Source organism: Camellia sinensis, chromosome 1, assembly GCF_055761805.1.
Source record: "Camellia sinensis isolate YWXY chromosome 1, ASM5576180v1, whole genome shotgun sequence".
Taxonomy (NCBI): domain Eukaryota; kingdom Viridiplantae; phylum Streptophyta; class Magnoliopsida; order Ericales; family Theaceae; genus Camellia; species Camellia sinensis.
In genome coordinates, this window is record NC_138961.1 from 107,656,998 (window position 1) to 107,672,916 (window position 15,919).

Genomic DNA, 15,919 nt, shown 5'->3' on the forward strand with positions numbered 1-15,919 from the left:
CGTGTCTTACTATGAAAAAAAACCAATATTCAAAACAAAACAAAACAAAACAAAACAAAACCGATAGAGAAAATTGTTTGAAATGCAAAATATGACAAACTGTTAAATCAATATTCAAATATCGCAAAGGTTTTTTGCAAATTCATAAATATTTTTTCAAACAATTTTGTGAATAGGAAAGCAAAATGCTTTTGTCACTAAGCATGAATGATACAATAACTTTTTATTTATTTATTTTAATGAGAATGTTCATGTTTCATCCCAAATAATTTTTAAATACATATAAGTTTTGGTTGTACAAATGCTACGTAACTAATTGTTATTACTTGAAGATGGAAAACGTTGAAAAGTTCGTTAATGCAGTTTGGTTGGTGGTTGCTCACCACCAGACATCGCTTTCATTGAGTCAAGAGTTTGCTTCCATCATCATCAATCCTTTTTCTATTCAACCAATCTTCTTCTTTTTTTTTTTTTTTTTTTTTTTTTTTTTTTTTTAATATTGAAATTCTGTTACCACACCATATTCATTTCAGAGAAAGCAAATGTTGGACAAAGATTTGTCAAATCACATTTTTGTTAGCTGCCAAGTCCCAATTCTCATTCAATTGTTTGTTGGTCAGAAAGATCTCCCTTATCTTTATGATGATATATATACTTACAAATATCCATCATCATCATTTGAAAGTGAGGAACGAAAGAGTGGAGGAAGCTTCGTACACATGAACAATGACATACGTGTTGAAGAGGCTGTCAAAGTGCCATTTGATGAAATGAGTTTCATAAACAAAAGTAAATATAAAAGAGAAGAAAATCGAATCAACACAAAACCTGCATGCGCACAAACCACAAACAATATATTACTACCTCAAAATTCAACCATGGCTCAAGTGCTGCCCATGGGCTTACAAACTAGCCCAAGGCTGATGGATTATTATTTAATCCGGGTAGTTTACATAATTCATCGATGACTTAACAATCAACAACTTCACCATTAAGGGAATCAGGGACCCTTACGCGATCCCTACTCCCCGTTTAGGAACATTACCCTTATATTTAACCTAACCAAACTCTATGGGTTTAGTTTTACGCCTTACATTTTCAATTAAAACTCACATTTTGAATAGGACTTTATGAAGAAAAAGAAAAAAAAAAAAAGTACAGTCCGTATGGCCAGTTCGTAATTGCCCCCATTCAGCCCAACTGCTAAAACCAAAACTTGTGTGCTCTATTGCATTTATTACTTTATGACCGATGGAAATGGAAACTCTTTTGTTATATGCCCTATACCCACCCAATTTCTTTGGTAGATCCTAACACGAATTATGTACACAATGAGGATCACAATCATTGATACAGTTTGGATACCAAGCTATCTTATCAATATATTTATAAAAAAACCTTCGATGTAGTGATGAAATTGTGATACATAATCAATCCTATTTGTTTTGTTCATTACTAAAATGAATCGAATCCTATCAAATATTTCTATTTTTCCTTTTATTGGATTTGAAATCTTCTAAAATTATTGTGGCCTAACATTCAATTGTCTAATTAAAAACAAAGCAGTGTTCCATTTGGAATATGGTTCTATAGTTTGGCTCCAAAATTCATCGAATTTAGACAAATGATTATTGAATGAATCCTAGGAAAATAATATTATACAATGAATTATACCATCTCAAACCCATCATGGAGGTTTTCTAACTTATTTTTTCTTTTCCTTTTCCTTGTGATTGAATTTTGGATTTGGGTAGATATTTGGAAAAAAAATAAATAAAAGGAAAGAATAAGTGAAATATAGTTATATTTCATTTACATTTCACATATTTTTTGTGTGTCCCTTTTTAAATTATTACTTAAATTTGTGATCCAAATACAACATAAAAGTATATGAGATTAATTGTGTTTGATTTGATAATTTAAAATGTGAGTTACCTTATTAGCACTTTTATGAATTAGATAATTTGATTTTATTTTTTTTCCCTGTAAACTGAAAGAACAAAAGAATTAATCCATTAAAATTTGTGACCAAGATTAAATTTTGGTCTTTTTTAATGCATAATTTAGCTAGTAAAACATTGAATGATTCGATATATTTTGATTGACACCATAACAATTAATTAACTTAGTTACAAATAATTAAATTTTAAATTAGTCATTTCATGTTAGATTGATAAATGGGGAGATCCTACGGTACACTCCCCTTTTAAATGTTTTTGTGCTGCGTTATATGTTTTTGTGATATGTGTTATCAATTTTTTGTGCTAATAATTAAAATAATTTGTGGTTAACAAATGAAATTATATATTTTGTGATAGTGTTACGCATTTCTATGACAATATTACACATTTTTTTTTATTCAAACATTTTTAGCTAGTAAAAAATTGAATGATTCAATATATTTTGATCAACACCAAAACAATTAATTAACTTGGTTACAAATAATTAAATTTTAAATTAGTTATTTCATGTTAGATTGATAAATGGGAAGATCTTATGGTACACACCCATTCAAAGGTGTGTATCATATGTATCTTGCTATATAATTTTGTGGTGTTATGTGTTTTTGTGATAGGTGTTATCAATTTTTGTGGTAATAGTTTAAACAATTTGTGATTAAGAAATGAAATTATACTTTTTGTGATAGTATTACGTATTTTTATAATAATATTACATTTTTTTTTTTATTCAAACACTTTTAAGCACAAAATGTGTAATAATACCACAAAATAAGTGTTATTATTACAAAATACATAATTTTATTTCTCAACATAAATTTGTGTAACTCGTACCAACAAAATGGAATTGGAGATGCTATTGTACTTAACGCACAACAGCTACTACTACACACATAAACTATGCCGTAATATGACTGTTTTTTGATAAACAATTCCATTGCCTAAAGTAAAGAGATGAATGGTCCTTTTCTTATCTTTTTTTAATTGTCATTTACCTAAGAGGTTTAGGTTGTGCAATTTCATCTAGTTAAATAAAAAATTATGATCCATATAATACTTTGATGTAATTATAAATAAATAAAAAATCGTAAGGTTTAATCCTTCTAACAAAATTTAATTTTAAATTTTAATTTTGTCAATTTAAACACTCATTTTTTGATTTGTTTTCAATCTAAATTATTTGTCTATTTTTGTTAAACAAAACTACAGAAAAATAATATTTTATTTATTAAACTCAATAAAAAAATGTATTTTAGACATTTTATGTACACCAAATGGCTAAAATACAATTTTTTTTTAGATTGAAAACAAATCAAAATATTAGAGTTAAAATTGAAAAAAAAATTAAAAACCAGGGTTAATTGTGTTACAAGAGTCAAACTCTAAAAAAAAAAATTGTGTAATTACGCCCAATATTTTTGCTTCATATTTCAGATAATCTAATCTTTTTGTTTTTTTTTATTTTTGGATCAATCTAATAATGAAAAAAATATAAAAATTAAGGTTTGGATTTTTAAATTTATAAATGGAATTGAGTTAAAATTAATAATTTTTATAAATAATTTCATCCATAGTTTCAAAAAGTAAATGTTAATCACTGCCCACTGAAATATTGGTATGTATGTAAAAATTTTATTGAAATATATAAAAATATATACAACTATACAAAAGTGAGAATATATGAAATTTGTATTGAAACTGTAACTCTTTTATCATTATGTAATACTTAATAAAAATTTGTTTAGCTGTCATTGGCATAACCTTTCCAGTGACACGCAGCTACCCCAAAAATTGAAATGTATTTAAAAACCTAAAATTCTATTTTACGTACTCCTTATTCAACTAAATAAATTTATATAAAAAATTAAAATGTTAAATTTATATAACGTAAAATATTATTTCGATAATAATTTCTTTTAATTTAACTAGATGAAATAGCATAAGAAGTACAATTTAAAAGAAAAAAGAAAAAGGACCATTTTATCTTAGGCAATGGAATTGTTTATCAAAAAAAAAATAATAGATACGGCAACGTTTAAATGTGCAGCAGTGCCTACTGTTCTTAAAGCATAGCAGCATCCCCCAACCCCAAGAAAATATGTAATATTTATCACAAAAATATATAACACTACAAAAATATATAATAAGATGCATATGTACCCTAGTGTTTCCCTTAATAAATGAATGGGCTTTCTCTGATTTGTAGAACAACCGGATCCATTCAGTCCAGCTCATTGGGCCAATCACAAAGCATTTCGATCCGCTTAAAATTTAAATCCCTATTATGTGCAAAATTTTATCATATTTATTTTAAAATAAATGAAATGTGTATTAATAAATGAACACTGTATTATTAAAATGGCTTAGGCTCTTCTCCAGTTTGAAATTAGGAGTGGTTTGAGATGATCTAAATAAGTACACTTTTTAACTTTTTATGAAATATGGGTTGGGTATGGGTTGAGTTTGAAGTGATGTGATAGAGAGGTAATGTGACTTAAATAAGATGATATAACTTAAATAGAACAATGACTTTTTAATTTTTTGACTTTTTTGGGTTATGATAAACGTATTGTTGGGCTCATGGGTCCATTACAAAACTCATATTACTAATCCCAATTGTTCAATGTATAGATCTCTTCAAGTAATTCATTTTTGCAAAAAAAAAATAATGTTGATCGTATATCGATAGCCACTTAATCAAATCAAATTTATACCAATGGTAACTACAATTTTAAAAATAAATTGTTGACATAAATATGATCTAATCAAATGGTTATTAATATCTGATCAATGTAACTTTCTACATAAAAAAGATATTCGACGAACTATACGTATTAAACGGTTCAAACATATAGAAAGCTCTCCAGGTCTCGAATTCAAAAAAAAGCTCTCTCTATCTCTAAGTCGGCCGCCGCTTTTGGCTATGGCGGTCGGCTGGTCCAGCTCCCTCTTTGGTTTTTCATTATAATAACTTGATTCCAACATTATTTTCCCACTTAGGCGTGTTTCGGTGCTGCTGGTCTAGCTCCCATTGGGGTTGTTTTGTTTTGTTTCACCAAGGGGTGCTTGGTTTAGGGGTCAAAACAAAGTAGATGGTGGTCAGTTTTGGTTTGGATTAGCGGTTGTACTAATCTGGCTAGGAGTTTCATTCGGGTGTTCCTGTGCGAGTGGGAGTTTGAGGGAATCTTTGGTTCGGATCTTTGGTGTTGTTTCGGTCCAGATCTTAGATCTAAGAGTTCAGATCTAGATCCAGATTTTCGATCCAGATCTAAGATTTCATTTGAGCGCTCCTTTTCGAGTGGGTATTTGAGGGGTGAACTTCTTTCAGATGTATGGCAATGCCTTGGCGGTTTGGTCATTGTTTTGGGTGTTATCTTTGGAGCTTCTGCAGCGGGTGTGTTCGGAGTTTGGATCGGAACAGAGGTGTCCGACCATGGAGCTGGAGTTGGTAGTGGGTTTTGTTCAGCAGTGGCAGCGGGTTTTGTTCATCATCAGGTGTGTTCGGTTGCTGTGAGTGTTCGGAGGTTTGAATCAGAAGTGGAGTGGAGTTGGGTATTCTATAAGGAGGTGTTCCGACCGTGGAAGTGGTGGTGGATGTCCTATCGGGGGTGTGTGAGTTTATTGTTCAGGGGCTTGCAGAGAAGTTGGCCTTCAAATAGGTTGCTAGCTTGGAGTCAAAAGATGGTTACAGAGGCAAGGAGGATGGTGTACCAGGATAGGTGAGCCAGCAAGCGGTAATCAGCAGAGTGGAAGAAGAGGCTGATGGTGGTCTTGGCAGCTCAGGTGGATTGGGAGTGCAGCAGCATTGGGAGCTAGTTTGTTAAGCTTGGGTGTTTTGGTGTTGGTTTTTGGGTTCGGGTTGTGTGGGTTGATTTTGTGGGGAGTCTTGTATTTTATTTTCTCGTTAAGTTCTTCTTAACTTTTTTGTTTAAAAAAAAAAAAAACCGTGAGGCCAAGGGGTTGGTTGTATGGATGCGAGTAACAGTAGTAGGGGTATTCTATACTTTCCGAATCTCTCTCGATGCATGTCATCTTTCCGTACCTTTAATTTCATGCTTTTAATGAAATTTTTCTATGCTGATAAAAAAAAAAAAAAAAAAAAGGGTTCAGATCATCAATATGAATTTTATGAGAAACCCAACTCAAAAGAAGGTGTTCCTTATTAAAATTATGTTCTAACTTATTGATTAATATGTTAAATATATCTTATTCATACCTTCTATGTTGAATTGGTTTGTTGGTTTTGGTGTGAAGTTAGCATATCTGATAAGATCAAAAGATGTAAGTGATCTCTCACCAATTACACATTAGATAAATTAGGATTTAATAGTTGGGCTTAATTGCTTTCAAATCTTAGTGAAAATAAGTTTTAATAAAATCGTTCATAAAAATAATTTTTTTATGATGATTTGTTGCATATGTCCCTAAAAATTGACAATTAGTAATTTTTCTTTTGTCATGGTTTTTTATAAATTGTCACTAAAACTTACAATTAGTGGCCTTTTTTGTGACAAATTTTTTAAACGTCGCTAAAAGTTAAAAATTAGTAACTTTTTTTGTAACAATTTTTTTAAACTGTCGTTAAAACTTATAATTAGTGATATTTTTTGTGATAAAATTTTCAATTTATCGTTGGAAATTAACAATTAGTGACATTTTTTAATAGTGTTTGATAAAAAATATTATTAATTATCATAAAATCTATTAAACAATAAATTTACATATTAGGATTAACAAGTAAGTTCCTCGTATATATTTTTTCCCCTTGCAGAGATATTGCATTTTATTAAAAATAAGAGAAGATGAGTTGACAAAAAATAAAAATGACCCTGAGAGAAAAGAAAAAGAAAATTCAAATGGATGAAGAAATAAAATAGAAGGGTTGAAAGGAAGGCAAGCTCCATATTTTCTTTTAAAGTCAATTATGAACCAATAAAAATAATATTTTTAAATTAAAGGATTAGTCTGGTAGTTGATCTTCCATTTTCCACGTCTTATGCAGCATACCTTGTCCATTTTCTATTAGGCTGAATGTACTAAAATAATAAAAACAAGGGTAAAGTAGACTGGAATTAATTTAGATGGTGTGAAAATAATAGTTTAAAATTATTATTATTATTATTATTATATATATATAGGGTATGTTTGATTAAACGAATTATAGTATATGATTATTAATTTATAAAACTCACATTTTAATGTTTAATCACAATTTTTTGATTCGAATTATATTCTCTTGGACATAAAGACTATAAATTGTAGAGGATATAGACACCTTTTGGAAAGGGGCAAATTACATATACCCCTCGAGTTTTAGTAAAATTATAGATACCCTCATGAGATTTGAGAAATTACAAATACTTCCCTGAAGATACTATTTGCATAATAAATTTGGGACAAATTGTTATGAAAATATAAACCTCAGGGGACAATTTGTCATGAAAATATAAACCTCAGGGGAATATCTAATTTCTGAAACCTCAAGGGAATATTTATAATTTAGCTAAATCTCGAGAAAGATATATATAGGCCTCGTTTGGGAAGTGGCTATTTTAGTAGACTATTTGACTTTTTGGCTATTTTAGTAGGCTATTTTAGTTTTTGTGTTTGGGAAGTTGAGATGAATTTTATTTGAGTTGTTGTATTGAAAAATGTGTTGAAATGATGTTTGAAATTAGAATGATAAATTTGTCCCTAAAAATATATATTTTTAAATTGTTGTCAAGGGATAAAATCATAATTTATCATTGATGGAACAAATTTTGTAGCTGACAGTGTAGGCACAGCTTACACTGCCGGCTGTGCTTTTTTTTTTTTTTTGATGAAAAACAAGCAACAGTGGACTTTTTGGCTACAAAGCTATTTTAGGCTATAATAGCCGCCCAAACCACTTCCCAACACTACAGGAAATGTAGGTTTTAACGGCATTTATTTAATGGCGTTTTTCTGAACGTCACTGTTTTATAATATTTAACGGCGTTTTGCAAACGTCGCCTTTTGTTAAATGAAAACGGCACCGTTTTAATGATAGGAGGCGTCCAAAAGCGCCTTCAAATCTCTAAACCCTATCTCCCTAAATGGGCCGGCCGCTGACTCACTCTTCTACACCCTCTTCCTAAGCTCTCACTCACTCAACCCTCTCCTGATCTGTGGACGGCTCGCTCTCTCTCTCTCTCTCAAATACTTCCAATAGCAGTGATTCAGCTCAGAATATCAATCGATCGATATCTCAACGGATCGCTCTCTCTCAAGCTCTCTCTCAACGGATCGATCGATCGAATCTCGGTGATTCATCTCAGAATGACATCTCGGCGATTTCGATTTTGATTTCAAAGCGCGCTCTCTCTCGATTTCGAAGGTCTCTCTCTCGATTGCGAAGGTCTATCTGTTATGCGGAGATCAAGGCATTGAGAGAAGGTAGAAAGGTTCGGATCTACCCCTTCTCTCTCTTTATATGACTATCGTAAATCTGATTCGGTGATTCTGTTTTGTTTGTGTTGGTTCAGTGATTCTATATATATATATATATATATGTATATATATATGTATTATAACTCTCTTCTGTTTTGTTGATTTGGTTGTTGCCAAGTTTTGATTCTGCAATGTGATAGTATTGCTCTGTTTCAGTGATTGATAATCTAACAGAGCTTGTTTTGCTAACAGAGCTTGATTAAGATAGCCAAGATTCCTCAACCCTAGGTCTCTCCAAGGAAGAGGTAAACAAATCTTATTTCAATTCTGCCAACAAAAACCTTTACTACCATACGAACCGCAAAAAACCTTCTGGATAATTGAAGATAACTTGTCTAAAACATACTTAGGAATCTTAAAAAAAGAGAAAAAGCAAATGGGAATAGACTGAGGAACATATCGAGCCAAAGTACACTGGCCTGCCATATTAAGAAGACCACATTTCCAGTGCTGAAACGTTTTATGAATTTTTTTAATCAAGGCCCTAAATACCTCATATTTTTTAGTGGTATTGAAATCCAAATTTGCCCCCAAGTAGAGGCTAGGCTTACTCACACGATGAATATTTATTGGGCTTAGCTAGATTTTTCCATATTCCAAGCCTTGCTTATATAGTTAAATTACCCTTCACCTAGATACGAGTGCATTGAGTTTTTCAGTGCATTCAAAAAGAAGCGACAAATTTACTCAATAAAGCTGAAAAAATAGCTTTTAAAGCGTGTTTAGCAAGAATTTGAAGGACCAAAAAGACAACAATATATTGGCTTCTCATTTGGTAGATGATTTATTAGTTTTGGGACTACATTCTGATGAATAAATTAGGTTGGGAAACAATACTCATTTGCATCCACTGACGTTTCTGCAATTTTTGTTAGTTTCCTGTCTAAGAAAGTTTCAAGCAGACTTGATATCTTTCTCAGCGTTGTAGCTAAGTTTAAGTTGATTCAAATTCGAAATTTTTGTGTCCTGAATTGTCATTATCTTAATGCTAATCTGCAATCTGCCATTAACGTACCTGCATTGGTGTCCTATAATCAATCTGAGGCCACGATACATGAGGGTTGTGTTGATTCAGATATTAATGTCAGGGTAAGAAGTTAAAAGCCATTGTTCCTGGTGGGTATTTATTTGAAATTTTAGAAGTATTTTGACTGTAAACAATCTAGCCTTGTCTATCTGTCTGTCCTACGTATGGAATTTTCAGGCTGCATTACTTATAATATATCTCCTATACATATCATCTCCTGTTCTTTTATATTGCTTTCTCTAAGAATTTCTTTCTAATCTACTTCCATTTCATACATGAACTATAGGTATTTTATTGTGAAAAGTTGCAATCGTGAAAATTTGGAATTATCGGTAGAACAAGGAGTATGGGCAACTCAACGGAGCAATGAGGCTAAACTGAATGAGGCTTTTGACTCTGTGGAAAACGTTATCTTGATCTTTTCAGTCAACCAGACTCGACATTTCCAGGTAGGATTTGGGTTTAGTATCCTGTAGTTGTGCAAATTGCAGTCTGGACTATTGTGGTTCTCTGTAAACAGGTTCTATACAGTACACAGCTTGCTAGGTTTTAAAGGAATTCTATTGCATAAGGCAAAGTATTACCTTTTTCTTTGTGAGAGATATTGAGTATGAATCTGTCAATGATTTGCTAGGGTTGTGCAAAAATGACATCTAAAATTGGTGGCTCTGTTGCTAGGGTTGTGCAAAAATGATTTGCTAGGGTTGTGCAAAAATGACATCTCACGGAATATTATTATGTGTTTTTTCTAGTAAATTCTCAAATTGGGTTTCTATGATAAGCATACATACAAACTGATTGCTCACAATCAGAAAACTAGGATTTTTTTCTAAGCAAATAATTTCTCTAAAGTTGCCAAAAAAGGGGCACAAGATACTAGGAGAAAAAAAAAGAAACTTTACAACATCAACAAACGATAACTCCACTATAAATGAAAACAGTGTAACAGTGCCATTATAAGAGTATATATCTTTTCTCTACATCATCAAATGTGCTGATTTCTTTCCCTCCAAATGCACCACATCAGACACAAAGGTGCTGCTTTCCATGCTTTTTTTTACCTTTGTTGAGCAACCTCCTCTTATCCATATTCCAAGCCTGACGCATCACAAAAATATTATAAAAACCGATGAAGACACCAAACCTCCTCTGGACAAAACTCCATAAAAATGAAAATATCATCAATGAAAAGAAGATGTAAGACTGGAGGTGAATTCCGACTGATTGAAATTCCTCAGCAAATATTATTTGAACCCAAGATGTAAGACTGGAGGCTCGGGAGCTTTAAGTTTTCCCATTTGAAAAAGGGAGTTAGTGATCTCAAAACCAATAAAAGGCTTATCTAGCAAAGATTTATGTGTAACAGAAAGATGGAATTTGACAGCATTCAACACATTAAAATTAACAGAATCACCAGAATGAAAACATTGGTCCAGAGTTGAGGTTGATGCAATATTAGCATTGAATAGAGTGGTAAAATGTTGGACAAACTGGTGTAGAATTTGTTCCTAATCCGTGATAATAGATCCATCCTCAAGCTGTAGACAAGCAATTCTATTTCGTTGTTTCCGCCATGTTACCATCCTATGAAAAAATTTATAATTTCGATCTCCATTAGCAAGCCATTGCTGCTTCGACCTCTGGGCCCAATATAATTCTTGTTTATTCAGCAAATCATCCAACTTACCCCTTAATTCCCAATCATATTTGACATCACCTTTCTTGAAGGAGAAAAGCAATCTCTTCACCAAGACTAAGGTAATTATGGACTCTTTCAGTTGATGTCAGTGTAATTTAGTGTAAATTTAGTAACTTCAGCCTTTCATTACATCTTAGCAGAGTGAAAATTGCTTAATAAATCCAATTAAATTTATGTGTGTGTTTTAAAAGCGAGGACCGTTGATCTCCATTGAGTATGAAATATCATCTAATTGGTTGGTAACTATGTCAAGTTGCAGAATAGAATTAGCTTCATTAATTTGTTTGTCTATTTTCTTCATGGTTGAGTTAATGAATATTTTTTTTCTCACTCATACTTCTGTGTTTTGTTTAATTTTCTTAATTGTTGTTGCTTATTATGAAAAGATTATTTTTAATAGGCCCGTAAGGACGCCACCCTAGTGGTTGCAAATCTGCAGAGACAGCAGGTTTATTCACATATTTTTAGTGTTTTATTTTATTTTATTTATTTTACCTTAACTTTGTAACACACATGCTGTTACAACTATTCGGAAAACATTGGCAGAAATTGATGAGCAAGCGGAGCTTCTACCTGATGGAACCCTTCTCGTGTACGTAGCTTTGTGGCTTAAAATATTTCTTTTTTTTTTTTTTTTTTTTTTTTTTTGGGTTTTAAATTTGTTGGATTACAATGTGATGTTTTTATTTGTAAGTTATTACTTTAACCAGTTGAAAGCCTTTGCTCCTGCAGTGGTGGTCAAGCAATTGCAGTCATCTATTTCAGAGCTGGGTATGCACCAACTGATTATCCCTCAGAATCAGTGAGTAGATTCACTTTTGCAGAATCAAGTTTTTTGTCATAAAACTAAAGCATCAGCATAACAAAAGTTTAATCTACAAACAGAATGAGTACTGCATTCTTCCGAAGCTACCAGCCAAATTACTTTCGAACTTTGCATTGATCGATATCTGGATAAATTAACAATTCCATGAATTGGAGTGATGTGATGATAAGTTTCTGCCAGTTGTTGTCTCTTCCTAGGAAATAATAGCAAGCTCAGGCTCATTTGTTGAAGAGGCTAATGCTGCTGATCTAATACAGCGCAGACAGCGTTCTGAGTTTCAGTGTAAGTACTCCAAACTGTTGGTGTCATTTTTGTTTTCTATTCTTTGTTTTCATTTTTCAAAAAACACAGAAAACTTGTTAGGTAAAGTGTTTCCAGAAAAAAAAAGTTCTGAAAGCAACCCAGTTTTAGGAAAGCACCAAATAGTTGTTTTCAAATTTTAGAAAAATTTTGGAAGTGATGGATGACTTTGAACTTTTCATTGCTTTTGTTTCTGAAAACATGAAAAATGAAAATGATACCAAATAGTTATGTACATTTAACATTGACGGTGTCTATTGAATTAACATATTTTCTTTGACAGCAAGTGTGAAGGGGACCCTTTTTACAGCTATAAAGGTAAATCCCGCCATCATGCTTAATGAAATTGATCTTAATGTAATGCATATTTAGACCTGATTTTACATATTTAAAACCTACAATGCTTCATTGATTCTTGATGTGCCGATTTCAGGCAAACCCAGATCTTGTTCCATCCTTATTGACTTTGGCGATGAATGATGCTATGACTTATGATAAGGTGAGAAAGAGTTTTACTTGTTGACAGTTTGAGATGAAAGTAGAAATTTATATTATTCCTAAACATTACATATCAAGAAAGCTCATATGATTCTAATTGAGTTTTGCAGGCCACAAAATCTGGTGGCCCAAATGGATCTGCACGTTTCAGGTACTTCTAACATATAGCATTACCACGCATAAGTATGTAGTATTAAAGAATAAAGTAAAAGAATGAAATTCTGCATTCTATCAAAAATTAGGATTGGTATTTCATGTACAGTGAAGATTTTCACCAAACCAAAGATGATTCATCTATTATGTTTTGTTCCGGCTTATTTTTTAGGGATTTTAATGCCAATTCACAAAATGACCCTATTATTTCAGTGTCGATGATAAGCAGATGTATTAAATGTGGTAAAAAAAGGTTATGGAATATGAAAATTATGTTAAATTGTCAAAATTGTATTGAGGTTTTGGATCCTGGATTTAGTTGGTTTAGGCATCAGAGTTTCCTTTTATTTGCGTCTTTTGGCTGAACTGTTTTCACTCCTTGCTTCTTATTTTTTCGGTTAGAAGTTTTTAAGTCAATGCTGAAATGTTACCTTGATGTTTTTTTTATTATTTTTTTCTTGTCAATTATATTTTCTTGCTTGAAGCTCAGAGATTAGCAGACCAGAGAATAAGGGGCTCTCCGCCGCAATGAATTTATTAGAGGAAGCAAAGAAGGAAATAGATTCATATTCCAAGGGTGGTCCTATTTCATTTGCTGATCTCATCCAATTTGCAGGTTGCATGTCATACTTATCACCAAGTTTGTCCTGTACACTACCTACATGGCCATTAACTTGCTCAGATACTCTGGAATCAGTAATCGTATTTATGTGGAGTGTACTCTATAAATCATTTGTTTTTACCAATATGTTCATCATCAAATTTATGGTAGATGAATAGACTATAGTGTGTGCACAATTGCACATGGAGTCTCTGTGTATTTATGTGGAGTCTCTGTGTATACACATTTCATATGTGGTATCCATTATGCTTTACCTCGCTTAACTCAAATTATCAAATTTGCTACGAACACAGAAACTGGTCAAAGAATTTACATGATTTGTTAATGAGATCCACTTTTGAAAAACTATATTCGGCCATATATATTTTGTGTCCAATTTTGTGATCAGTTATTTCAAAATTATTAGGGGACGTGGATGTAATGGATACAATTGCTTTTTGTAACTACAGTGGGGCTTGTTTGACAAGCAATTTGGGAGGTCAGATGCTCAAGAGCCAGGTCCAGAAGGGAGGGTTCCCCTGTGGGTGAAAGCAAAGTGTTCAGGAAATGAAAGATAAGTTCTCGGCCATAGGCTTTGGTCCCCGCCAGGTATTTCAATTATCATGACATCAACTGGCAGAAACTTATCATCACATCACTCCAGCTCATGGAATTGTTAATTTATCCAGTTATCGATCTATGAAGAAATACACTCATTTAAATTCTCATCCTCTTCTTTTACACTCTTTATTTATGTGTTTTTCCTTTCCATTTATTTGGTAAGTAAGCATTTCGTTGATGCTAAATCTGGATTTTCCTATAACACTTGAATATTATCATTGGAGTCACTTAGCTCTATTGTTACATGATATATCTAAGGCTTTCATATGTGTTGTCTTTATGTAGTCAATAAGCGTTGAACAGGAAAAATGGGTTTAGGCGGCAATATGGTTTACTAGGTATAAAAGTGGGGTTCTTGGATCAAAGCCGATCAACATGGTTGAAACCAGATGATATTCTGTATTTATTATGTTTTTCTGCTTTGTTACCGTTCATGTTTGATTCAAATTCATGATCACGTAATTCATTCTCATATTCAATGATAAGCTTGGGACAGGTGGATGTGCCTGTTTATGCAGCAGGAACTGGTGTTAAACCTACAGAAATAGCTAGGCAAGGTCTAGAAGAGGCCAAAAGGAAGAATATGGATGTGGTCACAGTGGACACAGCTGGAAGACTTCAGGTTATATCAGCTATCTATTTGGGGCTACTTTTAATAAGATCTGTTTTTTTAATAAAATAATAATAATTATTATATATGTACTTTTCAACCTTATTTTAACTGATCTATCTTCTTTTTTATATGTGCATGTGTTTGACCCTGAAATGCTGCACCAGTTTTACCACCCTAAGGGATATGAGTTAACCATTGGGGTAGAAAGTTCTGTCGTCTTCTTCTTCGAGGACTGTTTTCATGTCAACTTTTTCCCCTTACAAACACACATTAATGTGTACTAATTGGACGTTATTTTTTTTTACTGTTTTCATGTCAACTGAGAGAATTAAATAATCAATGATATCTTCTAGGATAATGTAAAGCTCCTCACTCATTTGTATTTATTTCTTTTGAAGGTTTGGTAGAGGGAACTAGAAGCTCATCTTAAATTCAGATCGTGACATATTTGAAGAGAGAACCGAGGTGAGAATTTTTTATGGTTGTGCCTTTTTTCTGCTTTAATATTATTTTTCTTTATGTTAACATAAGGGCTTCTTTTGTTTAGGTTGATTTGAAGGACAAGTGGAGAAATATGATACATTACTAACTCTTAAAAACAGAAGATGGTCTGCAGTTTGTATTATAGTTGAGGTATGCCCCCCCCCCCCGACCCGACAAGTTCATTGGAGAGAGGTTGTTAAAATACAAGGGGTTGGCTATAAACTCTTTACTTATCTAAAATATGGCTTTAGAAACTTTTGTATTGAATAGTTGCTATCATATTTTGTAGATGTAGTTAATGTTCTAACAAGCTAAGGTTTGTAAGGTAACCGAAAGGACGGTTCTTGCATGTTGATTGATTCTTCATAGTTTTCTACTCTACTTGATGGGTCTTCAAAAAGGAAAAAGAAAATATTGATTGCTTGAATACAATGTTGGTGCATCAGATTTCTTCTTCTTCTTCTTCTACTATTATTATTTATTTATAATTTTTTTTTTGAACTTTATACCAAATGTGTTATGTGATGGATAGATGAGAGTGTAATCATGTTATTAATCGGTATAATAACATGTCAAGAGCTTCATTATTTTATTTTTAATTTTGTTTTCAAACTTAGTTTATTTATTATTTTAATAAACATCAATTATTAGTTCTTAATAATTGTTTAT

General features: G+C 32.1%; 1 protein-coding gene and 1 long non-coding RNA gene across 2 annotated transcripts; both read left to right on the forward strand.

Moving 5' to 3' along the window:
• The first annotated feature begins 11,668 nt into the window (after positions 1–11,668).
• LOC114323159 (thylakoid lumenal 29 kDa protein, chloroplastic-like) lies at positions 11,669–14,411 on the forward strand. The gene is made up of 8 exons (XM_082909831.1): positions 11,669–11,747; positions 11,866–11,957; positions 12,179–12,263; positions 12,565–12,599; positions 12,715–12,780; positions 12,890–12,930; positions 13,418–13,548; positions 14,004–14,411. Exons 1-8 carry the CDS (start codon positions 11,669–11,671, stop codon positions 14,015–14,017), a joined length of 543 nt encoding a protein of 180 aa, XP_082765957.1. The 3' UTR covers positions 14,018–14,411.
• Positions 14,412–14,787: 376 nt separating this feature from the next.
• LOC114291229 (uncharacterized) lies at positions 14,788–15,706 on the forward strand. The gene is made up of 2 exons (XR_014336946.1): positions 14,788–15,232; positions 15,315–15,706. It is a non-coding gene; the product is annotated as an uncharacterized LOC114291229 (long non-coding RNA).
• Positions 15,707–15,919: the final 213 nt, after the last annotated feature.